The sequence below is a fragment of the Sylvia atricapilla genome, chromosome Z (assembly GCF_009819655.1).
Source record: "Sylvia atricapilla isolate bSylAtr1 chromosome Z, bSylAtr1.pri, whole genome shotgun sequence".
Taxonomy (NCBI): Eukaryota; Metazoa; Chordata; class Aves; order Passeriformes; family Sylviidae; genus Sylvia; species Sylvia atricapilla.
In genome coordinates, this window is record NC_089174.1 from 56,204,196 (window position 1) to 56,232,133 (window position 27,938).

The 27,938-nt window shown below is 36.3% G+C and overlaps 1 protein-coding gene across 1 annotated transcript; it reads left to right on the plus strand.

Annotated features, from left to right (window-relative positions):
• The first annotated feature begins 559 nt into the window (after nucleotides 1–559).
• BNC2 (basonuclin zinc finger protein 2) lies at nucleotides 560–26,302 on the plus strand. The gene is made up of 3 exons (XM_066338872.1): nucleotides 560–580; nucleotides 2,882–4,848; nucleotides 25,536–26,302. The coding sequence occupies exons 1-3, from the start codon at nucleotides 560–562 to the stop codon at nucleotides 26,194–26,196; spliced, it is 2,649 nt and encodes an 882-aa protein (XP_066194969.1). The 3' UTR covers nucleotides 26,197–26,302.
• Nucleotides 26,303–27,938: the final 1,636 nt, after the last annotated feature.

Below are 27,938 nucleotides of genomic sequence, written 5' to 3' on the forward strand. Positions count from 1 at the left end.
TATATTTAAGAGCAACTTTCTGGTTCCCTGCCTTTTCTATGACAGCAAGGGTAAGCCCATGACTATCACACCCTCGACTGCCAGGTTCTCTGATCAGTAGAACTTAGCAGCTGCTGAAGGTCTGCTGCTCCTCATTGTAAATTCTTAAAATGAAACAAAGGGTGGTGGTGTCTCATTAAGAGTTAACTCATGTAGCTAAGTCCCAGCTTTGCTCAGTTAAGATGTGGAATAATTCCATGAAAGCACAGAGGGAACCCCACGCATTTAAAGGTTTGCCTGCCTGCTCTGTGTATGCAGAGAGCTGGCTGTGCTGCCATCAGGGAGGGACTGTGCGACACCACCTTCCCCTTATATGTGTGAGTCTGTTACAGAATCTCTACTAACTGTTCTAATGAGTTATTGTTGTGCTAGCTGTGATTAACTTTTATTTAATTCTATATTGGTTTTTGTGGAGCATCCATCTGTTACATAAGCTTGTGAGTGATTTACACATTAAAACAAAAACAAAATAAAAGGTAGCAGTAGTACATTACACAGCAGTCTGCAGCTGTTTGCAGATATGAACCCTAATTCAATACAGGTAAGCAGTGTAAATTAGACAATGTTATTTCCATTTTAAACTATGGGAGTTACAGTTAGAAGGAATTAATACTTGTGATTTGGGATGGGAAATGGGTCCATATAGATGAGGTCAAATATGACAGCAAAGGCCTGGATATCAAAGTCTGACTCAAATCTGGTTTTGGAGTTCCATGTAGGAATTACCCATATGTTGAACTGCTATGGTTGGCTGGAAGTTGTTGAAGGAGTTGTTGTAAGAAACTTTAGATCTTTCCCAAGGAGAGAGTAGCTAAAATTATTTTGGTGGAAAAACCCAAATATATTATTGAAGATTTAAAATATGAACCTGTCCTTTAATATTTTTTACAGTATTAGTGGTTTTTTTACTCCCACTCCTCATCCTGTTTTGGTTTTGGTTGTTTATTTATTTTTCTTGTTGGGGTGACATTTGATGTTCTGGATGATTTCTATCAGATAATACTGACTACCTGTGAAATACTGCTACATCAAGAAATGTAACGACATAGAAATCAGAGATGTCCATTGTGCTTAGTGGTGTTCAAAGGTGAACACATTTCCATACTAATGCTGCAAACCAAAAAACAGCATCTGCATCATGATGTTTCATTCATCACCATAAATACAGACTGAATATTTTTACACATAGATGGGTTTAAGGGCTTTCTATCTGGGTCAACTGCATAAGATTTTTCCAGTTAATTGCTGCTGAGGGTTTCATTGTCTTTCAGGGCTCGATTATAAATGTTAATGTGTGGAAAATTTCTAAAGATTTTGTAGTTGTATCTAAGATCCTAAAACATATATGGCATTAATCTTCAGCATTAACTTTATACCCAGAGAGGTGAACTGAACTGAGCATATCCAAACTGAAGTAATAAAACCAACTCTAATCCATTAAATATATGCTTTTTGGCATTGCAAAATTATATTTTTTGTCACTCTAGGAAATGTGAGGGAAGAGAAGAATCAATGGTCTGAAGACTGAAAATAATTAATAAATTTAGTGAGTAAAAAATAAATCCAGGGGGTAAAGGTGCTGGAGGGGGGGAAAAGGTGTTTTCAGACTTCATAATCAAAGAAGAGTTAAAGGTTTTTGCAATGATGTGTAGTCCAAAGTCTTCAGGTAAGGTTCTGAACCTGAGATTCAAGATGTAAAAATATCAAAGGCAGTATGATGGTGTGTTTTGTAAGACTTTCAAACTGCTTAATGCATTAGGAAGCATTGGACTAATTCTGGTTTGATGGCCTTCCACATTTCTTGTTGGTTATAGTTACTGTGCTAATGTTATGTCCAGCATTTGCCCAAAAGGAAAGATGCCAATAAAATGATGTATTCATTATATAAGTATTTTAATATGTTTTTATCAATACTTGCTGGAATGGATTGCCTGACATTACATTGCAGAATTTTTAAGTCCTACCTTCAGGCAAATCTCATGCTTACTAGCAAAAATGAAAGTGTGAAATGCTTTTTAATGTATATTTAACAACAGATAGTCTTGTGATTACTGATGTGTATTCTCTCTGGACTTTTCCCTTGCTATCAGAAGTCACTGTTAAGAGACAACATTTTTACACATTTATGCCATCTACATCCATCAGATCCTTGCTTTTTACATTTTTTTAACTGTCATTTATAACAAGGCAACCAAAAAATAATCTCTCAAGTCTATACCACACCAAGATTGCAAGCTTACAATCAATTGCCAGTAATAGTCCAGGAAAAAAGAGATTATGGTACAAGTGTTATGTGCTGTTTTCAACACATTTTGCCTTGCTTCCAAGTTTTTCTTGTGAAATGGCCAATAAATGGCTTCAGTCTTATATCTGTTTGTATTTAAGGAGCAAATAAATCGCCTTCATTTACCTCTTTCTAATAGTTTTACCATTTAATAGTGATTAAGGCACAATTTTTTGATTAATGTACAATTTTAAAGTGGTGTGCACATCAACAGTTCACGTTTTACTAATGTATTCTAAAAAATAGCATTCTACAGAGATCACTGTTAAAATAAAAGTACTGAAAGCATTTTAGATCACAGAGTCCTGGGGTCTAAATGTTGTGTACTCTGACATTATTAAATCCAATCTGGTTTTCTAACTGTGACTCTAATTACAGTATTTGCATGGATGGAAAGTTTGTATTGTTTGGTCAAGATCTGTTAACACTGTTTGCATCTTGTTTTTTGAGCTTAGTGTTTCATGTTCAGGCAGCAGAGCACCTTCTTCAATAATTATGCAGAATCAATAAGCTTTTCTTTGTGTTTTGTCTTTGTTGTTTCTTTGATATGGCCTCTAGGATGCTGCAGGCAAGGTGCTGGACCGCTGGGCCATCATGTCCAGGGAAGAAGAGATCATTACCCTTCAGCAGTTCCTGAGGTTTGGAGAAACGAAATCTATCGTGGAGCTGATGGCAATTCAAGAAAAAGAAGGGCAGGCTGTGGCTGTGCCATCTTCAAAGACAGATTCAGATATAAGGACTTTTATTGAAAGCAATAATCGCACCAGGAGCCCAAGTCTCCTTGCTCACCTGGAGAATAGCAACCCTTCCAGCATTCATCATTTTGAAAACATCCCGAATAGCCTTGCATTTCTGCTTCCATTCCAGTACATAAATCCAGTGTCTGCTCCACTGCTGGGGCTGCCTCCAAATGGCCTCCTGCTGGAACAGCCAGCAATGAGGCTCCGTGAACCAAGCCTTACAACCCAAAATGAATATAATGAGAGCAGTGAATCTGAAGTTTCCCCTACACCTTTCAAGAATGAGCAAGCATCCAGCAGGAATGCTTTGACCAGCATCACAAATGTGGAGCCCAAAACTGAGCCAGCCTGTGTCTCTCCTGTTCAGACGCCTACGCCAGTCAATGATTTATCAAAAACGGAACACACAAAAAGCTCATTCCGAATTCACAGAATGAGGAGAATGGGATCAGCCTCCAGGAAAGGAAGAGTGTTTTGCAATGCATGTGGCAAAACTTTCTATGACAAAGGTACTCTTAAAATCCACTACAATGCTGTCCACCTGAAAATCAAGCATCGATGCACTATTGAAGGCTGCAATATGGTCTTCAGCTCTCTCAGAAGCCGCAATCGCCACAGTGCTAACCCAAACCCCCGCCTCCACATGCCTATGCTAAGGAATAACCGTGACAAAGATCTAATTCGTGCTACATCAGGTGCTGCCACTCCTGTCATAGCAAGTACAAAATCCAACCTAACTTTAACAAGCCCTGGGCGTCCACCGATGGGGTTTACCACTCCCCCTCTAGACCCAGTATTACAGAACCCTCTTCCCAGTCAGCTGGTCTTCCCAGCTTTAAAGACTGTCCAACCTGTTCCTCCTTTTTACAGAAATTTACTTACTTCTGGAGAGATGGTGAGTCCTCCAACCTCACTCCCGACCAGTCCCATAATACCAGCTGTGAGTGGCTTGGAGCAGCATCCCCCTCCTCCTTCAGAGTCATCAGTACCTTCAATGTTGATGCCCACCCCAGAGCCCAATGCAGACCTTGCCCCCAAGAAGAAGCCAAGGAAGTCAAGCATGCCAGTTAAAATTGAAAAGGAAGTTATTGACACTGCTGATGAGTTTGATGATGAAGATGAAGAGGTGAATGACAGGAGCACGATGGTGAATGACATTGGTCATGACAATCACTGCCATTCTCAGGAGGAAATGAGCCCAGGCCTGTCTGTGAAAGACTTTTCCAAAAGTGACAGAAGCAGATGTATGTCCAGACCAGACATAAGAAGAGCAGACAGCATGACATCAGAGGACCAGGAGCATGAGAGAGACTATGAAAATGAGTCAGAGTCATCAGAGCCCAAATTGTGTGAAGAATCCCTGGAAGGTGATGATCGCCTCCATGAACCTGGTGAAAAATCTATGATGCACAGTGACCGACCAGATGAAAACCACAATGACTCTTCCAACCAGGATGTCATTAAGGTGAAGGAAGAGTATACAGACCCTACATATGATATGTTCTATATGAGCCAATATGGACTGTACAATGGAGGCAGTGCCAGTATGGCTGCTCTTCATGAAAGTTTTGCTTCTACATTCAACTACAGCAGCCCTCAGAAGTTCTCTCCAGAAGGCGAAATGTGCTCCAGCCCAGACCCCAAAATCTGCTATGTTTGCAAGAAAAGTTTCAAGAGCTCCTACAGTGTGAAGCTTCACTACCGAAATGTTCATTTAAAAGAGATGCATGTCTGCACAGTGGCTGGCTGTAACGCTGCGTTCCCATCACGGAGAAGCAGAGACAGGTCAGTAAATATTAATTGATTTTCTGCATTATTAAATGCGTTGAATTATGGAAGAATAGGCAATTTAGGCTTTATGAAGAAATATAGAAATGCACAGTAATGACAAGTGACAATTATGTTCCCATGACATTGAAAGAGATTTATCACTTTAAGATTTTCATTGTTCCTTGGCATTCAGAACAGTATATATTGTGCCTTCCTCTTAAGTGACTGGTTAGGTAATAAATGTCATTATACTTTCTATATTCCTGTGAACATGTGTATTGTACTTCTATTTATAAGCTACAGCCCTCATTACTTTCTTCTCCCCATTTATTTTCTTCTCCCTGTAACACTTAAAACAGGAAAATCTTCTATTAAATGTATGTAAATGATATAAAATATAAATATCTCCATGCATGTATATCAAACCAAAGAACTACGAAGGAGGGCAAAGGTGGATGGGTGTTTGAATTAATGGATGGAGATAGGTAATAAAGGACTGGAATTATTTCCATCCTCATAGGGTTATACAAAAGCAAAGAAGAAGCTTTAGAAAGTTGTTCTTTGCTATTCTTAGTTTTTAAAACTAGGTGCTATGTTGCAGTGAGAGCAAGTAAATACTAAAAAAATCGTTGTCTGTTTCTTTAATAAAACCTACACACCTCTCTATCCACTATGGCCATTTAGTCTATTTTTTCTCCGTGTGAACAACTCCCTTCTCCACCAGTGGAAATTATGCACATTCAGAGAGAAAAGGCTTCCCTATATATTTCTAAGATGAACCAGGGTATATTCTGCTGGCCTTTCAGATAACATCATGCTAATCTATGCTGCATCAATACAAAAGCAGTTGGGCTTAAACAGAAGCAGCTGGTCCATAAATTCTTTGGTTTAGGAGGTTTTTTTGTTTTGGTTTGGGTTTTTGTTTTGTTTTGTTTTGTTGTTTTTTTTTGGTTTTTTTGTTTTTTTTTGTTGTTGTTTTTTTAATAGACTATTCTTTTTGATTCCTGAGGAAAATGTAATATAAATGGAATTTGTCAAGGTGATAGGATAACACAGTTATTTCATACTTGTGGATATAAGCTCTCTCATTTGATGATCATATTGTCATGTAACAAAATCTCTTTGGTTCATGGAGTGAAATTGGGTCACCTCTTTTCCTTGTGTTTCATATTTTTTCATAAGGTTGTAAAACTTCAGCAGACACAGGAAGGAAATTAAACCTAGCTAAACATTTCATGCACAGCTCTTGATTTTTTTTTTTCCTTTTTTTATTGAAATTGATGTCATTTGAAAGGGAATATTTCGCATCTTATAAAATGAAAATAAATTAGTGTTAAGGATACTGAAGAGCCAAAAGTCACTGTTTTGATGAAGAGTACTGCCCCAAATATCTCATGTCTTCTCTTATCATTTATGAAATCCACTAAACAGAAAAATATGAACAAACATAACAATGAGTTCAAAACACCTGAGAAGGACAATCTGGAAAGTTTGCATTTCAGTAGATTAAACTACTGCATACAAAGCAGGTAGATCTAAATTAAGACTCTTTTTTTTTGCTGCGTGCTGATAAGTTTTATGAGTCATGAATTTGACAACAGAAGTATGTGAGTCAGGGGCATAATCTATGCTAAGTTTAGATGTATGCAACCCCTTTCAGTTCCTGAATTCTTGATCTTTGCTAGCCAATAATTTGTTTTAGCAAGTCTGTTTCCTTAAGTGAATTATGAAAAATCAGTCATGTATTACAAAAAACAGCTTTGAATTGAGCATGTGAAGCAAGAGCTGATTAGCTTCAAGATTCGTAACTTTATGCAGTGTATTAAATTTCAGCAGTAATATACTGAAAGATCAAGGTAGTAATGAAGTTAGCATAGTAAAGATTTAGATATTCTAAAAAAGAGTGACTGTGATGACATGCATGAAATATTCCCAAGACAAGAACCTGTAAATAGGGAAGATTTTGAAATTTTTTTTGTGATCTGCATAGGATACTACTATTAAGCTTATTCAAAGAAAGCATGAAATAAAAAACTGATTTAGTATCCTGAAATGCAGGCTGCATATTTAAAGATAAAATTATTATTTGCATATCATTTTGAGTTGTGTAATGCACAAGGCCATCTTATTACATCATTCCATTAGTAACATTCAGAATATGATTCACTTAGTGCTACACCTGTGACAAAAGACATTTTTGGCATATTCTTTATTTGGCATATTCTTTAATTGCAAAGATTTAAGAATGTTTCTGTAATTCAAAAGTGTGGTACAATTTGTGTGCCCTATTAGTTTTTGTTAGTTGTTTGTCAGTTTTGGTTTACAACAGTAGTCAGGAAATGCCTTGAAAGTACCAGGAAATTCTCTCATGGTTCAGGATAATTCATTTAGATACTTGGGCAAGAAACATATACAAAACTTCCCAGGGCTATCCATTTTTATCCAGAAGTGGAATGTCTAGAAATGTGCAGAAATGAAAGCATATGTATAGCATGTCAAAGAAAGCAGAGAAATATTTAAATAACATTTTATAATACTTTGTCAAAAAAGGGCAGTTTTGTTAAAAATAAAGTTAGGAAGTTAAATTAGTGTATTCTCTTCCCTTTTTTTTGTGATATTGGGATTTTTTGTTGCTGTTGTTGTTGTTTTTGTTGGGGAGTGATTGTTTGTTTGCTTCTCTGCTTTGTTTGTTTGGGATCTTTTGCAAACTGTTTAATTACACCCAAAATTTTTTCCATTCAATTTGTTTTAGGTTTTTTTCTCATTTTCCTTTTAAATATGTTTTTGGGGTTTTTTAAGAGAGAGAGTATATACAATTCCCAGCTTTTTGGATTATGGAGATCACCAAAAAGATAACTGGGTAATTAGATTAACAAGATTGCAAAGTGACAACTTCTTCCAGCCACTTAAATCAATTTCACTTAAAAACTTAGGAGCATTTTGCTAACAATTGTTGTATGAGAAGTAAGGGTTAGCTACCTGCAGCACAACTCCTAGATAATATGAAATGGATTTGCATCTGATTTTGGACTCATTTCAAAAAGTCTCTGTGATTTGCTTGTGTTGAGAATCACTCACATAATCTTTGGTTAGCTAGAGTGTCTTTGCTTTGAAAAATAAAATTACCTTTTTTTTTCAGAACTTTTAGTACTATCTCTGTAATGAAATCAGAGTTCTAGCTTTTCCATAGCTTACAGTCTTGTGATGTTTTTATCTTTTTTTGTCATTTTATTAAGCCTATTACTAGCATTTTATTAATCATATTAGTCCTATTATAACTAGTCAGTTATCTAAAACTCACAACTCTAGCTATGTTCTGTAATAAAATACAAGTTTTAGTGGAGCTAGATAACATTGGCTGGTCCTTTTTGTTTTCTTTAGAAGCATCTGATTTGGCTTAAGTCCTTTTCCAATTCAACTCTGGTTAATCAAATGTTAATCAAGTATTCCCCCTGCCTTGTACATACACAAAACTCCAAACTGTTGACAGTGGGTGGAGCTACTGTAAAATGGGCTTTGGAAAGAAGAGGTTGTGATACAGAGTGCTTGTTACCAGAGGCAGTAGACCACATCAGGAGAAAAAGCAGTGCTGCTTTCATGAAGGTAGGTTTTATCTGTGTCAGAGCTGCAACCCCCTCTTTGCAGAAAGGATCTTGTAGCAATTTGTGCTAAGGTTGACCAAATCTGACTTTATCATTCCTACATCATTTGTGCCAAGGTCAATACCTGCATAAATATCATTCTGCCTGAAATGTTGGAACATCTTCAGAGATCTGAGATAACCAGTGCTAGTCCGTGCAAATTAGTGTCAAGATAACAGTAAGATTTCAGAGTTCCACTTCACATGTGTTTTTTTCAGTTCAGGAGGAAGGAAAGCAGAGTAAGAGTCCTTTCTTCTTGCTATCAATGACCTAGTAATTCTGTTATCCTTTCTGAAAATTAAACAGTATGCTTTCCAATAGCTAAGCTCTGCTGAGCCTAGATATTTTTAAAAGCACCTATATTCATCATTCTTCTGAACTACAAGTAGCATCACTCATTAAATCAGCCTTAATAACTAGATTCCTTGGTCTTTCCCTGAGAGAAGTCTTTCTGACTTTCTTTATCTTAGAAGCACTAGACTTGAGCAAACCACCTTTTCTTCCATATGTCAACAACCTCTTCCTGAATAGCTGTTCATCCATTTCTGTTCCTGTATTTTCTTCAGATGTCCTTTCTTTTGAAGACATGGTGTTCAGGTTAACTCTTGTTGCAAAAGACAGAGGAGAGTAAATAGGAAAAGAGACCAAAATAAAAATTTTATCAGAAACAATGTCATAAGCCTCCTTTTGAATGGAAAGACATCTTTTCAAGTAACTTTTTAGATTAAAAAGAGATGTGAAGAAAATACATTCGCTTGACTGACCACTTGAATGGAAAGATTTGTCGTTGTGGATTGAATTCTCTCTGGAGTCAGACATCTTTCCTGCAAGTGAGAAGAAGGGGCCAGTTGCCACAGTGATTAGATTCCCTAGGGATCTCTTTCCCAGCCTCCTCTATGAGTTTTGTCACAGCACATACTGGGTTTGGCTTACAAAGAAATAGGTGTGGTTAATCCTTGAAGTCAGCACCGAGGCATAGCTGCTCAGGGAATTGTCTTGAACTGAGAATGAGGTATGTGGATAGGAGAAGGGAAGAATTATTTCCTGACCAAAGTGGGACAGCAATGCCAAAGTTTCATCTAAGTCTGTTTTGAAGAGCACATCAAGAAGGAAAAGTGTGAAAGGTGCAACTTAGAGCAGTTGGCTTCATTTTGATCTCTCACCTAAAGAGCCAAGAATTTGGTGGTCAAAACTGGTGATGAAGCAGGTAGGAGGTGGACGTTTTGCTTTCATTAAGTCTTGTTGAGAAACTTTTTTTTTTTTTTTTTTTTTTTTTTTTTTTTAGGAAAAGTAGAGCCATCTTCTCAGGTAGACTTAGTGCATGCTTAGTCTCCATTTTGCCTCAGTACTGGTACTATTAAAATAAGTGGGGTTTAAGCTAAGGCACAACATTAAAAACAATAGGTTACTATGTTTTGCTTTCTCTCAAAGCATGGAAAATAAATTAATTCTTAGTGTACTTGTTCAGAGGAACAAAGCAAAAACTTTTCATTTTGTCTGTCTGCCATTTAAGTAAGACTACTCATTCCTCAGATTTGTCTTTTGGGTTTAAGTTTGCCCAAAAACTGAACCTGCATGTGTGTATGTGTGCATGTTTGTGTGTGTGTTCCACAAAATGGGAAAGGTAATTGAGACTCATGAATAAATTTTAAAACAAAATAATATCTGCTCAGGGTGACTTATAAATAAATATGAGGCAACTATTGGTGCCAAGTGTGATCATGCTATTTGATTGCAAGTTAAATATGTCCAGATTTAAAAAGGTAAACTCCTTGATTTGTATGGAGCAAGACATCTGTAGGTAATTTATTAAAACCTGCTGATCTTTCCAAGAACTAAATTTGTGCAGATTTGTGCAGTTTTGGGCCTCTGGGTAGCTGTATTAAAAAAATAGATAAATAATTTTTGTCTGGTTACCTGATTTCCAGCCCTGTACAGGTATGCTTGAATAAATTAACATCAGTTACCTATGATGAGCCACTGTATACATTATCAATGGAGATGAAAATGTGAGAAAGCTGCTACCTGCCTCCTGTTATCACCTCCATGACACAGCAGTATCCGTTTTTTAATTATCCTACTAGGCTTGGAATCTTCTACGGATAACGTTTTAGAAAATTATTTTCTATAGATACATTAAATTCTAGCCCCAAGAAATAAAATACTATGCATCAGTCCATGATAATTATTACTGTAATTCCCCAAATATAATTAACTGTCATATACAACTTGAAATTCTTTCAATAAGAACAAGAATCCAGTTTTAAGACATTAGGTGTTTGATGAACCATTTTCAAGAGACAAAAGTTATATCTGATACATTTCAAAAAATATAAACATATTTTACACCTGTACTATGGTTTCTGGACGTGATGCAGTTCACAAAGAGACTAGCTGCATATCCAATACAATTGAATGAATCATTAGGTTTTCTCTAGCAGAGACACTAAGATGTGTGTCATTGCTAATGTTCACATAACTCTTCCTTACCCAAGAGAAGCTGTATCATAAAGAAACATTTTGTGACACCCCTAACACAGATCTACTTATCTAACCTCTTCCATGAGTAGTCATGTTGAACACAGACATTGTATACTCACCAATGTGAACAGGAGAAGCAGAATTAAAACTAGAATGCATAGAAAAATGTCTTCATAAGATTTTTAAATAGTATTTAAAAGAAAATATATAAACTAAAGCACGGGGCTACTTATGTTAGCAAATACTGAAGATTTGGAGGGAGTTTTTTTCCAGCTGTGTACAGTCATTTATTTGGGAGGTGGTGGCTGCTTTTTGAAACAACTTGCTGTCTACATTTTCTTGTTCTGCTTTGGTATACAAAATTACATCATTTAGAAAGGGAGAATACAGTTTTTTGTGCAGTTTAAGAAGTTTCATTTTTATGTGGACGTGAAAATAACATAAGGTATTTTCAGTGACCTGAAAAGCTCATTTAAATAAACTGCTACACCAGGATTAGCATTGGGGGAAACATAAGTAAAACATTGAAAAGACTAGCCAAAAGCAAAACATGTATTGAGCAGTATTTTCACCTGATATGTGCTGTGACAAATAGTGTGTTTAATGTGTTTTGTCCAAGTTTCCTGCATAAGTTCGATGTGTTTTCTGTTTGGTGAATGGGGTTATTTCTGGACACAGGATGGAGAACATGATGGCCTGTCATAATATCCTAGTTGCCTCTAGGATCCTAGAAAATACTAGGAGAACCACACATCTTCCAGAGAGTGGGAGACAATTTTTTCCATTCATCTGATTAAGTGGAAAGCTGTTCCTCATTTATGAAGATGTCCCATCTTCCCTAGAGTCTTTTGGAAGTGGGTTAAATAAAACATCTACCCACATTAGTTCCTGCTGGGAAAACCTCTAACTGTTCTTTTAAACTTAAGAGCAGAAGGTTGTAAGAGTTCTGCTACAGTGAAGGTAGCTGTACTTTACAGATGCAAGACAACACAAAGACACTACTGTCAAAAGTCTGGGTGAGACAAGATTCTGCAACTTGAAACATGTGGTCCTCTCAGGTGCAAGACTCTCGGAGAAATAATGAAGGGTAAGGGAAACACATTTGTGGCAGGAATAGATGTGTGTTTACTGCTCTTTGGATTTACAGCTTTCAGTGAAGGACAGAGACTCTCAGGCAGGTAAATGCTGTCATATATACATTAATGATCCATTAAATTGTCAGCTGTGCATGTCTGTTTGAAAAGAGAAACTTTCAATTCAGGAAGCAAACTTTTCATCAGATCTTACAATGATGAAAATACCATGACCAAAGATTATTAACAGCTGAGACCATTTTCTTTTCCCCATAATGACAATGCTGCTCTTTCCCCTAGATTTGAGCTGTTTCATTCATTGGAACATGAACTGAGTGACTGTGTTGGGACATATACGAATTAATGTGAGTAAGAAAATTGGTGAGGCAAATCCTGTGAATGAAAACAAACAAACAATGCTGGAAACACTCACACACACACACACACACACACACACAGAGTAAAAAACCCAACAAAACAAAACAACTCAAACCCCTCAAAAACACCAAAAACTGTACGAGGGACAATTTTAGGTGCAGATGACTCCAAATAGCTGCAACACTTTTTTGGATTATAGTGTGCCAGTCCTATCAGTGTATCTAGATAGAAGCTGACATTTCAAAATGTATTTTGAAGTAGGATTATGTAGCAGGTGATCAGTGTAGTAAAACAAAGATCATTTGGATTTCTATTTCATTGCTTTTTGACAAAATGCATCTTAGCTACTGAGGCAGGTGAGACAGGAGAGTTTTCTACTGAAATATATCTTAGTAAAAGATGTTACTCAAAAACAGTTGGCAATTTATAGACTCTGGGAAAGAGAAACCCAAAGTCCAACTTCACTAGCTCTAGGACATTTTTTATGATTATGCAAACTGCTAGTCACTAGCAAATATGACAGGGAGTAAAAGCAACTTTGTGAAGTAGAGCCTGTAGTTTCAGTACTATACTGTTCAGTTAAAAAATATTAGTGTTAAAGCTAAAAATACTGCTCACTACTTATCTGAGGGTGTTCCTAAAGGAAGACACACAGAGTTATGAATGAGAATTAAGTGCTCCACAGTGTCAAGAAAGAGACCACTGTGTAGACACCACAAGTGCATTGCAAGATGCTGTACACAGCTTTTTACTACCCTGTAATCCTGAGCAGCAGTGCTTGAAGTTTTCTGTCCTTTGTCTCTTCAGGCAAGCAGTGCCACACATCGTGTACCAGTATTTATGATGGTATGCTGTAGTACTTCAGCAGAAACCACTCATTCACGTCCAGCACGTACACGTAAAACGTTCTCTAATGGTACCTCTAAAGGTACCTCAGATGGTCTTTTGGGGCCTGAGGTAACGTAGGAATATCTCAAGTGAGATACCACTTATGGCTCATCACAATCTGATCTTTTAATGCAAACACTGGGTATTTCCTGATGACAGTTTTAAGCTGACTACTTCTAAAAAATCTAAGGCTTTTTGTAGTGCTTCCTGTTTTCCAGCAGTACTTTTTAAATAAGCAGTTTGCCATGTGCTAAGACAACTTTTTTTTAACTATTATTGTTTTAATTAAGACTCTATTTAACATTTAAACTTGCCCTAAATAGCATTACTCTAAAAGATCTGTCTAAGAAATAATTTAACATTTTTGCCATGAGGCACCTTCAAGCTTCATATAAATGTACCTGGAAGAGAAATGAAAGAGTTTTAGATTTGCCAGAAATGCATGCTCCCATAAAAGAGAAAGAATTGCAGAACTTTGTTGGCATTGTGAATAAATGTAAAATGGTTTGTTTTGTGTGACACAAGCAGCGGGAGAGAAGGAAAGAATAAGATTGTAAATTATAGGATTTATAAGTTGTTATTTCCAATGTTACTGATTTTGATTTTAGTGCTTTACAAACTTTATTGCCTATTTTATTAACTAGGGAAAAGTGTTTCACATTTCCAGTTCAATACTTGTTTTTTTTCTTTCTTTCCATCTTCCTCCCTCTTTCTTCTTTTCTTTGTTATACCAGAATAAAGAAAGCAATTACAGTTCAGCCACTTACAACTGAAAATACAAATGGAACGTAGCTAATTTTGCTGCCTGTAAACCTTAGATTTTACTTTTGTGTTTTACACACAATATGTGGAATTAAAAATAGACCAAAGGTATATGTGTGTCTGTGGATGTGCATACTGAAAGACATGCATTATGTTATTAGATAAGGAAGTAAAAATACAATGGATAGAAAGAAACCTTGGATTCCCTCTCAGAAGGTAAATGAGCCCTTGTTTCAAGAAGAAGAGGCACATAGATTATATATTATGCGAGACTGAGAATGAAGATTTCATGAGGAGGGGTCCTGGCAGGAAGGATAACAGATCCTGCACTGGATGTCTCTCAGGTCTGATAGCCAGATAGGGAAACAGCACTAATTCTGCAGCCTTTTTAGTCTGTTCTGTCACAGAAGGGGCACTGCTGGGTCAGTCAGCTCACTAGTAATTGTGTTTTACAGACTTCTAAAGCAATTGGCTCAGTCAGTCCCAATTCAATAAAAGTGTAGAGCGAGAGTGAGAGCACTTTTGTTCTATTTTTTACTTGAAATTATTTCATTCAGCAGTCTGTCTTTTTTATTACCAGGATTTGACATTAGCACTCCAAGCTATATTAGCATCCATTTCAGCAGTTCAGTAATGGTATTAAAAAAACACTTAACTTCAACGGTGAATGGTTGTATGACAGTACCATAAAAATCCACATTAAAAAAAACTTATGTATTTGTCCCTGCAAATTATTTTTCAGTCGTTTAACCACTTCAAAACTATGCTCTTTTGACTAGTGCTAGCAAGAGCTTTAGCAGCAAAGAAGGCTTGTAAAGGGGCTGCAACTGCAGCAACAATGGCATAAAAAGAAAAATGAAAACATTTGAAGAAGAAGAAAAATGTGATAGGAACATGCAAGCACACATACATATACAACAAAGACCTTTCATTTTGAGTGGGTGCCTGTCATTCATCAAGTGAAGTAAGATTTTTAAACTCAAATCACTTGAGGTAAAATCTCTGGCATCTTCCAGATTTCTGGGATTTAATTCTGAACCCAGCACTCTCCAAGCTTGGGACAGCAGCCTAACTATCTTGGCACTGCAACACATTCATAAATGACGGCATTAGGTTCTAAATTTTGATTAAACATTCTGTAATTAATCAATGGTAGACATGAAGCAGTTGGCAAGGTCCAGAGCTGCAAAATGTTTAAGACATAAAGCATTACAAAGTAATTAGAATGTGCTCTTTCAAGAGAAGGATTGCCTTCAATAAAGAGGTAAATGATAGCATCATGTTTATTGTGGACGTAGGCAGCCAGTGCAATATGATAAACTGCAGGAGATACACGTATCAGTAATCATCCACATTATTAGTGTCATTAATCATAATTCTAAAAATATGACAGCAGCAGCCAACTTTTTGACCAATTTTGCCTCTGCCTGTTGGCCGTTATAACTTCACTAATAGACTGCAGAGCTCCTGTGCGTGGCAGTTTGCATTGAGAATGGAAGGTTAATTATATTTGAGCTGCTGATTCCTTCTCTCCTCGGAAAAGACTGAGCACTTTGACAATCCCAGGAGCTCACTGCTGTTAAACCAGTAAAAGTACTTTATTGAAATTTTCTTTGTTGGTCAGGAATGAGTAGATGTTTCAAATGAGATATAAGCGCCAGACTGGGACAGCTGCTAATGTTTCTTCCAAAATAATCCTTGGACAGCAAGCTGAACTTAGATATCTTTGCACATTCTCTTGTGGATGAGTAAAAAGTTGAGAATTTAATAAATGCTGACAATAGCATGTATAGAAGAATCTCAGAGGATTGATATTACTGAGAAGTTGGGGCATCAATGAAAGGAGGTTGTAGGATAATCAGCTATCAGTTTACCTGATAGGGGTACTTATATAGTAATGTAAAATTACTAATAAAGGAACCCTGTTGAAATGCCACATCTTATTTGGTTTTATAGTTCTTCTGGTATTATATAAATAAAAACAGCATTTTTAGACAAACAAACATTAGGAGTGAGAATTACTGTTGCATTTTGATCATAATAAAGTGATGAATAAAATTATTTTGATGAAAACCATTCATCAAAATTAGTGGTTTCCAGATTTGCTGTGGAACCTGAAATCGTACAAAATTATTCCTGGACCTCAGGTTTTATTATTATTTTAAATTTGAGGTTCAGTCAGTAAAGAGTCTGTGAATCTCCTAAGCAAACCATGAGATAATGTGTTGCTGTGCATCTGAGAGAAAAAAATTGGCTTGAAAGTGAAGCTGGGGAATGCTAGGAATGCTACCTGAATTTTGATTTTATTTCTGCATTTACTGAAACTTGAAGTTCAGTAAAATTCATGAACGGCGTGCTGAACTAGAAGGTCTGCTTGCGTAAAAACTTGCAAAATTATCATATTTGGCTGTAGTAGTAAAATTAAATGAAGAATGAAAATTTCTGATTACAAAACTTGGATCATGTAATATTTGGATAGTTTAGGTTTGAAAAGAAATGTTAATGCATGTATTCTTCATCCTTTCAGTATTTCTTAAGGGAAAATGCACCTTGTATCAAGGACTAGCAAATACTTCAACACAGTGGATATGAGGACTTAATGCATGACTGCAGTGGACTGCACCAGCTCTGTAGAGCTTGTGTAAATTGTAGAAACAGCTTTGGATTGATAGACACAGTAACCACTGTGCTAAGCACTTGTTATGCCCATCAAAGGACTTTGTCGCATGTATAATGACTTCTTGTGCATTGTAATATTGTGACACTGTGTTAGTTCACTGAGAAAATATTCTGTCAGATAAATCTCTTATTCTAAACTTTCTCAACCAGTCCAGATATTAGACAAGAGTGCTGGCTATTTTGTAATGAGTCTGTTTTGCTTCCAGGCAAAAGTAAAGTAAGTAAAGTGAGAGGTTGAAATGTTGCAACGCAGTTTTGATCATTTCTGAGTAACTTTGGCAAGTATGGCAGTCGTTGTGTTTTGATCTTTTGATTTTTAAGGGACAACAATAGAAATATATTAAGAGTGCACCATAACCTCAATGCTTCTGAGCACACACAGCTGTTGTGAAAATGTAATTCTGTTCACAGCATAAGGACCATTTCACTAAACACCTACACAGGTATGTACTGATTTACTGGTCCTTTCAAGAATCCCAAGTCTGCCTTTTTTTTTTTTAATTATTTGGTAGCAAATATTGCCAGAAAATTTCCATTTCATATTTGAGTATTTCCCCACACAACTATCCTGCCTTCCTAAATGCTACCACTGCATTAACAGTTTTTATGCATTCCATGGTGATGATAAATTATTTTCTGACTCTGTGGATTAAGTATGCAAAAGGCATGTTTGCCACTGCCAACAAACCAATAATTCTCACTAACATCTTCAGAGTTACAACATTTATAAAGTTGCAAAGTGGAGTAAACAAACCATCTGTTTGGCTTTACCATATATGTCATGCTCTCTTATTAGCATATTACGATTCATTTAGTAAACAAATTTGGTGATTTTGTTCATGTCAAAGTTAGAAGGAGCTTGAAGATGATTAACATTCCTGGGCAGGCACATTAATACATTGCTTCCTCTGCAAAGTTAAATGGCTTCTCAGGAGAATCACCTCTTGTTGACAAGATGAGACTGTCAATTTTGTTTGCCTGCCACATTAGGGGCCGTAAGGGGATGGGAAACTCTGAGAAAGAGTAGCAGTGTAGGCAGCATAATTCACTGTGAATTGAAAAAAGAAGTCTAATTCTGATAAATGGTCGACCCCAATACATCCTACCTGTTATTACAACAGACGTGCCGTATCTGTGCAGTAAATTAGTTAAACCCCTAAAGAGTTTGAAAGGAGCTTATCTTCAAGTGAATAATTTGAGTGTAGAGGGAGCTGTCTTCGTGACCAGTGTGAGTGATTTGTTTCATATTGAAAGGGATTGAAATGACTGGGCTCCACATCTTTAATTTGCAAGAACTTGCTTGTCCTTTATTTCCTGTATTTAATAAGCACTGGGTTTTTACTTTTTTTAATTGGTGCTGAACTATATTTTACCTTTTGGATTTTCTTCCTATGAAAGGTTAATATTTTTCAGATTCTTTGCCATTTCAGGCCTCAAGAACTGATGCTATTACCCTGTTCATGTTGAAATGCTACGGTTTTATCAGGTAGTATAGTATTTTTGCCTTGACTCCTTCTAAAGTCTAGCCCCTATACCTGCTTGTCCTCTTACCTTCAGAGGCAAATTAAATATGATCAAATACATTGAAGCACTAGTGTACAGTCTTAAATTTTGTCCCTGTTCAAATAAATGCTAATTTTATAATTTAGGTCAGATCAGGATTTCAAACTGTTGCTATCTTTGGTTAGATTTATGGATTTCTTTTTTTTTTTTTTTTTTTTTTTTTTTTTTTTTTTCTTTTTCTTTTTAATTTAAGAAAACAAAACAAAACAAACCCTGCATCAAAGACTGCTGATAGAGTGGCAAAACTAGAACAGTAAATGAGAAGATAATTTCTTTAACAATTTCCATTACTAATTAAATTCCAGGATCTGTTTTACTGTTGATTCTTGTAAGCAAATGGGAGAAATTATTGCTGTTTCTTTCTTGAAGAAATATCAGGATTGAGGCCGTATCTTTCTCATAAATATGTACACTGTTATATTTAGCCAGAGTCTCACTTTCTGGTTCTTTGATTTTAGCTGCATGAAACTCAGCATTTTCAGTCTGCAAAGATTCTGAGAAAGCATAAAATTCTGGGTTTTCTTTCTGTAGTGCTCACCTATTCTGGGCCTTTCTGTGAGTTTCAGGCTAAAACAAGCAGGAAAGTAACATGAAATTGAGGTAACACCTAAAATGTTAACACATGAAATTGTGTTAACACCTAAAATCATGTGAAAATTTAAAACAAAACCGTAAGTCATAATTCTCTTCACCATTGAGGTGTAGAGAAACAAAGAAAACTTTGCTTTAACATTTCATTATAGGTAAAAATGTAGGCTGAACACTGAGCTGAAAATACATGTAGAAAAACTCTCACAGGAGAAATAATGAAAGTTTCATTGTTTATGATATTTTAAACCAGATTGATAGAGCTTAATTGTAAACTAAGTATAGCAGGAGGATAGCTTTTATGGGAACCTCTACAATGAGAGCAGTTATTTCCACATCCAACTTTAATAAGAGGTTTGTCAATTTGTACATAAACCACCAGCCAATTGTGTTCTAGCTTTTGATTTTCTAACAAAATCTTCTCAAACTGCTGAAGATTGTGTGGTTTCAGGTTTTGTAACCCAATAGTACCTTCTGTCGTCTTTAAAAAAATAAATCTACTATCACTTGGAAAAAAGATAATTAGACAGAAAATAATTTTATGCTGTCTTTACATGAATTAAGTCTCAGAATGTTACTTATTAGAGTGTTACTTATTGCTGGGATCACTTATTGATCTTAAAACAAAGCTGACCAAAGACTGATGGCCTCCTGCTGTCATGTTCTGCTTGTGATTTCTTTGCAGTGTTAGAATGGTAGGGCTAGGTGGTATTAATTTATGAAATTGTGTTTACCGGAAAATGCACTTTTCAAATATCTGAAATGTAAGAAGCTGGCTTTCTTGGAAAGCTGGAAATGCTGAATAGATAATTTCAGAACTTTAATGAACAATGCAGTTTACTTTGATGGTTGACTGGGATCTTTATCACTTTGTCACTTATAGTCAGACAAGGAGAAGCAGTAGCTAAGAACATTTAACTGGGCCATCAGTTGGCTTGGCTTTTCTGTCTCACTGCGTCAAGCAGTGGAAAGTGGGTCTCCACAGTCCGTACCTGACTGCCTTAACAGCTGTGCTTCTCTTTCATTTTCACTCTTTTTCTCTCTCATCCCATACAATCACACTTTCCTCTTGCCAAAATAATTAATAAAATAATACTATAAAATAATATTATATGCTTAATTTTCATTGCCTGTCCTGTCCAGAACAGTGAACACATTCAGCCTAATTTTTCATGCCCTTTATAGTGCTTGAATATATATAAACAGCACTCATTATAATCTGAATTCTCTAAATCTGCTCTGTGCTTCAGAGATGAGGTTTTCCCCAGTGCAGATAGGACTGCAGCTATGAGCATCCAGTTTTGGCCTTGAGTGATCTATAGGATTCATGGCAATTTCTGTATCAGGGCAAATTCTACTCTGATAAATTCCTTCTCACTCACTTCAAAATGAAATTAAAAGACTGACTAAATAAAAATAAACTAAACTAAAGGAGACATTAATTTTTTCTTTCCAACAAATGAACAGTAAATTAACCAAATGAGATTTCTTGGCAAGTGTAGAAAGAAAGATATCCCAAGTGTTGAAGATATCTCAGTCAGGATTTATGGTCGGTGTAAATAAAATGTATGTTTAATTGACTATATTTCCTAGGCTTATAATCCCCTTCCGTCTGTTGGTGTGTAGTGCATCTGTCACTAGAAAACTTGCTACTAGAAGGTGGGGTTTAACCACTAATGAATTCTAGTTAAGAAAGAATACTTCCATGAATTTCACAAGAGAAGGAAAATACTACCACCTGTGGGATCATGCCCAGAGTCTGGGAGCTTCTGTAACTGCTGTAGGATTCTGCACTGCTGCTGAAAAGCCTGTCTGAAAAAGCAGTGGGGAACTCAGAGACTGACATTTCACTACAACCACAGATTTTATGTGTGTCATTGTTATCATTAACATCCTCACAGCTGCTCCATTCTTACAGCGGAATTCACTCTATCTAGTGAGGACTTTGCACACACTTTGCTTTCCATATAGGTTATTAATTAATAGTAACTTGAAAAAGTGGTGTTTATGTCAAAAAATCAGGAATTCTGGGTCTAGAATTTGCTCAAACTACCTTGTCACAACAAGCTACATTTCAAAAAATCTTAGAAAAATATCCTCCTCATTTTTGAGGATATCTAACATGTAGTACAGACCTAAACAGGTGTTTGGGCATTCTTTGCCCCAGACAGTAGTTTCAGAACAAATCCTCTTCACCATCCCCTGTTCTCTAGGAACAGGTAGGTATAGTAACAGAAACAGAGTGAGATATGCCTTTAGTTAAACTCATTTGATGGCATATTCCTGCCTGGAAGACTTCAATCATCAGTTGTCTTTATGCAGCGTTTCTACTGTGAAGAACAAATGCCATTCTGATACTTGATGCACAAATAAAGCAGCCTAAATAAAGAAGTCCAGAGGTATTCAAAGAATTGAATTAGGTCAAATATTTTGTTTTATGCACTCATATATATTTCTGCCAATCATTTGTGTCCTTTAAGTTCTTTTCCCTGCAGACAGCAACAGTTGTGGTGGTGCAAAGGACACCATAGATGGCCTTAAATTAGCTAGCTGAGATATGAGAGGTAATGAAGCCATGGCAAGCTGAAGCTCAGCAGGTCTTGGCATATTTTGCTTCAGGATTTTCTGTCTGTTTCATGGTGGTGTTCATGCACTGGCACAAATCAGTTTGCCCAAGCTGTGTGTCAGCTTACCATTGTTTACACATACCTGGGAGCCGTATCTGGAGGAGGAAAAGGTAAGCAGCTTTGTAAATCACATCAGGGAACAGAATAGCTGAAGCAAGAAACTGCAGATGTCATGGGGAGGAGCAGATGAGCAAGATGACAGGTGGTTAGCATTGGCTGAGGGCTCGTAGGGAACTTGCTAGAGTCTGGGAGTGACAAAGTGGAGGAGAAATAGTTGGATCAGGAAGGAAAATCTCTTTGGTATGGAGAAAGGGGTCTGAGACTTTGGGATTTTTAATAAGATTTCAAAACTTCAGTCTAAATAAATTATTTTTTTTCACAACTCATACCTCCTTCTCCACCGAAATATTTTCACATATGATATTTAGGGACAGTATTAAACACAAGTGAAATAGATTAAGAAATTAATGTAAAAGAATCAATTCTTTTGAACTGTGGTTGCATAATGGAAATCGACTGCTATGAATGAACCTATGTTCAGAAGTTATGAACAGCAGAGCTAATGCACTGCCATGAGTTCATCTTTATTATTGCATTACACCTGAATCAATAGATAAAGTAGCTTCTTTTTAAGGCTAGGAATGGCACTTAATTGAATAAAAGTCAATGTAATTATATTAGGAGAATCCAACAGTACTGCTGACAGCGGAAAAGGGACACTACTGAGCAGAGTGCCAGAACTGGTCCGCACATTTCTGCACATCGTTTGCCTGACAGATATTATGGGCTGGTACATACTTTAACTAGATTACTGATTGCTACTGCTGTAAGTGAGAATTGAATAAAGGAGGCATGTCTTCTTATGAGAGCATCATCAGAGTTTGAATCCTTGCACTGGTCTTTCTCAGAATGCTCTTTTTCTATCTGGGGCTTGGTGGCCCCTCTTTTGTAGCAGTTTATTCTTAACTCTTCGTTTAGTGAATGATGAAGTTATTTTCATTGTATGCCTTACTGATTTTTTTTCTCAGCAGCAAATTAAGGAAATAGTAAGCACAAATGCATGGAAGCAACAGTTACAGTTATCCTGACTAGCTGGTATGTTGAAAAAAATAACACAAGAGTGAAGAGGGAAGAGAAGGGGAGAAATTATAAGTATACACATGAGTACTTTATGTATAGTTTGAAGTTAGCCTTATGATGATAAGCACAAATGTGCTTTTACAGTCATTTAATAACCCTGGTCAGTGTGGACAGGCCTTCACAGTAAGCGTTCCCGGTACTGCACTTAGCAACTTTACATGGAGCTCTGAAACCAGGAAGGCAAGGGACCATCAGGACTAATGTTTATCAATCATGTATGTGCACTGCATGCATCTGTTCAGAATTAATTTGTGGATAATAATGGGAATGGTGTGAATTTGCTTTGATTAATTTGCTTTATGTTTTCTGTATTGTGTGATTGAGTCAGTATCTGTCAGGACAACAGTATAAGTGATATTACAGCTGACAAAAAACCAGTTTCACAGTCAAGACCTTTTTTTAAGTCTGTGTTTATTGGTTTCAGATTTTTTTTTAAACCAGATATGTCTGGATTGGAATGTGAATTTGTTCTCTCTCTCTCTCTCTCTCTCTCTCCTCCCCCTCCCCCTTTCTTTCTCTTCTCTCCTCTCTCTCTCTCTTTTGTGATCTCAATTTAGCAAAAGATTAGAAAGCTGATCTTATCACAAGGTAAGCTCAGCCTTCCTAAGTGCAGTGTGGCGATATGCATAATTATACTTCTATGCTTCAAAAAAGCAATGGTGCTATACTTGCTTGTGTGAAAAGAGTATTTCCCATGTGGGACAAAAGCAAGAAATACTCTCCACTTTTCCCACCCTTGCTCATACCTCTCAACTGTCTCTGATTAGGAGAGAAATCCTCTGTTCTAGATCACCCCCTTACTGGAATAATTGCATCCCAAACACACACAATTCAATTAAACTGCATTTCAGTATCAGTTTTATGTCAGAGAACAGTTACCAGCATTTGCAGGTGAATGAGACAGGTTAGTTCTATTGGTGTTTGTTTATTCCCTTAAGTTATGTGCAACAGATAAATTAATCACAAAGTAAGTGTTAGAAAATTACAGAGATTTACTCAACATCAATTGAATCTTCCTACATTTGCATTTACTTTATTTATTTGCATTGTACTGCTGTACCATGTTTTGGACTTCAGTTGGTTGAGAGGTATGTTTTAAAGGGTTTCTTAAAAAAAAAGTTTACAATAAGGAAATATTGCTAATAGCTGTTGTTCCTCTTCTCCCTTTTTTGTTAATGTAGGACCCGAATGTCTGTAAAATATTTGATCATTGTTATGTCTTCCCATGCCAATTTTGTACCTAGTGCTTTTTGCAATTAAGTTATTCCTATGTTAAAATTCTCTCTTTCTCTCTCTCTTTCCCACCCTCCTCCCACTCCCCCTCACCCTCTTCTTTTCCCTCCTACATTTGGGCTCTGATCTGCAATTTATAATGGGCAGACAGACTGGTGAGTCTGCATGTTGTAAATTGCGGGTTTGGGTCCTTAGCTTGCAAAGAATGTTATGCAGTAGAACTTCGCTAGTTCTTTTTTTGCTGACTCGAAATTCAAGTCACCCTCCAAAGAAACTGAATAAATATTTGTAATTTCCTCAGCAATGCTGCACATTCTGAAAATTGAACCCTAAAGTTTTCCATTACTGAAACTTTACACTGATTTCTTATACTTAAGCACATCAGCAAAATGAGCATGTTCTGTGGTCAGAGGTCTTTGATGTCTGTTATGTTTGTTGGTTGCATCATTAATTCAGAAAATGCAGTTTTTCAAAGGGGGTTTCCTGACATTACTGCAAATCAGTGAGGTTCTACTGCAATGGATGAATAAAGCCAATGCCAAAAGTGGAGAGTAGAATGCAGTTTCAAATAATGTGCTATTTTACACCTTTACTAACCCAAAGTCTTACACTGATTGCAAATGTAGAGCTTTACTTCTTGAGAGCAAAGGCCCAGATTCTGTAAAACACTTGAGAGTCATTTAGTTTGCAGCTCTTGGGATCTGCTTTAAAATCCACTTCTATCAGTGACAGCTTTTCATTGTCTTGAATATCTGCAGTAACTTCAGCAAATACATAAACCAAACCCATGCTTAAATTTGTATATTGATTTGGGGCAAAATTCTCACTGCCATTAATAGGGTTTTTTAACTGGGCATTACACTGCTTGAGTCAATCAGCACTGCATACAGACAGTATAGGGAAAATGACAGAGAGGAGTGGCAGTGACAACTTAGAAGGATGAAACCACCAAGTTTGGCTAAGATTTTCAGAAACTTACATGTAGACTTCAAGGACTTGTTCTCTTAAACCCCTCAAGTCTTCTCCAGCTTGGTTTGGCCTGATTCTGAATCCCTTTATACGAGAATTAAATTACCAGAATCAGGACCTCTGACAATGCCTTATTTGGTTACCTTTTTTGACTCTCCTCCTATATTTCAGAGTTATATGAGTACATATATATGTAAATATAAATGTATTTTTATGTTTGTATGGATAAATATCTAAAGACATGGACCCAGATTAAGACACAGATAGACACACATACGTATATTCCATATATTAATATTTTTGCCTCTTGAAGAGAAGGAAAGGCAGCAAGGATTCAGGAATCAAGAAGTGCATTTCATATTTTCTGCTAATACAATTAATAATTTTGTGAATTTCAAATAAAAGGGCTATAGCTACTGTTGGGGACTAATGTTGAGGAGCAGCAGTTAGCAAGAAAAACAATAAGGGGGAAATTTTGCTTGTTTTGTTTAGTTTTTATGTTGCAGTTTATGTTGCAAGTCTACTTATAGAAAGACTGAAATTTCCAAGCAACATGGATAGAGGACATTTTTATGAGAAATTATCAAGAAATCATGATTTGGATTTGTTGCTTGTTGTTTGTATGTTTAATAAAAAATACTGTACATTTTTCCTTTTCTCCTTCCCTCTTCCTTTCCCAGACACAGTGCTAACATAAACCTGCACCGTAAACTGTTGACCAAAGAACTGGATGACATGGGCTTGGACACTTCACAGCCTTCTCTTAGTAAGGACCTCCGTGATGAATTTTTGGTGAAGATATATGGCGCTCAGCATCAGATGGGGCTTGACATAAGGGAAGACACCTCTTCACCTGCTGGTACTGAGGATTCCCATATGAATGGGTACGGCAGGGGTATGGCAGAAGACTATATGGTACTAGACCTGAGCACCACTTCCAGCATCCAGTCCAGCAGCAGTATCCATTCCTCAAGAGAATCTGATGCAGGAAGCGATGAGGGTATTCTCCTGGATGACGTCGATGGGGCAAGTGACAGCGGGGAATCTGCCCACAAAGCAGATGCCTCTGCCTTAGCTGTAGGTATGGGCACCGATGTCCCAGGATCCCTCATGTTCAACAGTGTTTCGGTGAGCAACGGTGGGATAATGTGTAACATTTGCCACAAAATGTACAGCAACAAGGGAACCCTCAGAGTGCACTATAAAACAGTGCATTTGCGAGAAATGCACAAGTGCAAAGTCCCTGGGTGCAACATGATGTTCTCTTCTGTCCGTAGCCGAAACCGGCACAGCCAGAACCCCAATCTGCATAAAAACATTCCTTTTCCTTCAGTAGATTAGGTCAAGGATGGACACAGCATAATTCCAGATCTTGGAGAGGGCCCACTACATCATCTGAACTGCCATATACAGTCTCCCGTTACGTATATATATATATATATATGTATATATATATATATATACACATATAAATATACATATATATATATATATATATATATAGGTTTTTGTTTTCTTTTTTTAGCAAAAAAAAAAAAAAAAACCCAGGTGCTTTTTCCCTTTTGTTGGTTGTTGGGGTTTTATTTTTTCCTTTTTTTAGTAGAAAAAACCCAGAGGACCTTTTATTTGGGGGAAGAGATCCTTCATTTAAAAAAACAAAAGGAAGCAAGCAAGCAAACAAGCAAACAGAAAACCTGCAGTCATCCCTAGTTCTGTTAGAATGTTCTTGGTCGTCTCCAAAGAGATAGTTTGTTCTTCCCATAACTTTTGCCTGGAAAAAAAAAGAACAAAAGTTTAAAAAAAAAAAAAAAAAAAAAAAAAAACAACAACACAAAAACAAAAACAAAACAAAAAAAAAAAACCCACAAAAAAAAAAAAACCCAAAAATAAAAAAAACCAAACCAACACCTAAACAGAACAAAACCAAAAAAAAAAAAAAATGAACAAAAAACCACACAAAAAAATCCCCCCATAAACACAAAAATATTGCAAACAAACAAAAAGAGAAAGAAAAAACAATCTACTTAGTTGTCTTTGTGTTTTCTAAGCATTGGGGATAATGTTCTACTAAGCATGGCTGTTACACTTGTATATATATATTGAGCCTTGACAGGCTTATGATGTAAAACAATTGTATTGATGGTGGTTTAACTCTAATTTTTTTTGCTTAATTTTTACAGTTATATTCAGCTGTTAGATAAGCAGGAAAAATAGTTTGCTGCCTAGTTTTACTCATTTATGTTAGCTTTAATGCACATTTTTAAAAGAACCACGGTCTTGTTTTAACTACCTGCTAGATATAAGTAATACGGAGGTGCTGGCATGCTTTACAGTACCTGATTTGATACAGTTTTTTTGTCTTGTACTATTACATAAATCCAGTCATGCACTTTTTCGTACACTACAAGGGGATGTGTAATAATATCCATGCTTTTTTTTCTTAAACTATTGCCATATTTTCAGTAAGTGTCTTTAAAAAAAATACACTTAGATAAAAGTGATCTGGTCAGTATGAGGGCATGAATGCCAAACAAAGAGTATTAGTGTTTAGTGTTAATACAAAAGTGCCAACTTTGCACACATTTTGAAAAAAGAAAATGTAGTTATTCACCATAACCACAGTTGTAGTTTTTGGACTACACACAGAAAAATACTGGGGAGAGAAAAGGGGTAAAGTGAAATACAGAATTCTTGGTGCTTTTTTCAAGTGCCAATTATTACTAGAAACAATAGTGCATCCTTATTCCTTATATACTACATTGCATAAAAGAAAAAAACCCAGAATTTTGTCATGTGAACCAGTAGAATTTTTTTTGTCAAACATGCATAATATTTGGGGATATAAATGCTGATACTACTTGTCACAGAACAAAGATGAATATAATTTTGTGTGCTTCTTATTATAGCCTGGATTTTTGTGGTGTTTAAAAAAAATCAAAATGAACAGGGAAATAATGTTAACTATGTTGTTCTGTAAAGTTGTCTTTTTGCAATGGAAAGTGCTGTAGTATGATTAAGGCATGTTTTATAGAAGCAATCAGATGAAATTAATGGCAGAAGCACTTAGTAGCTCTGAAAATATA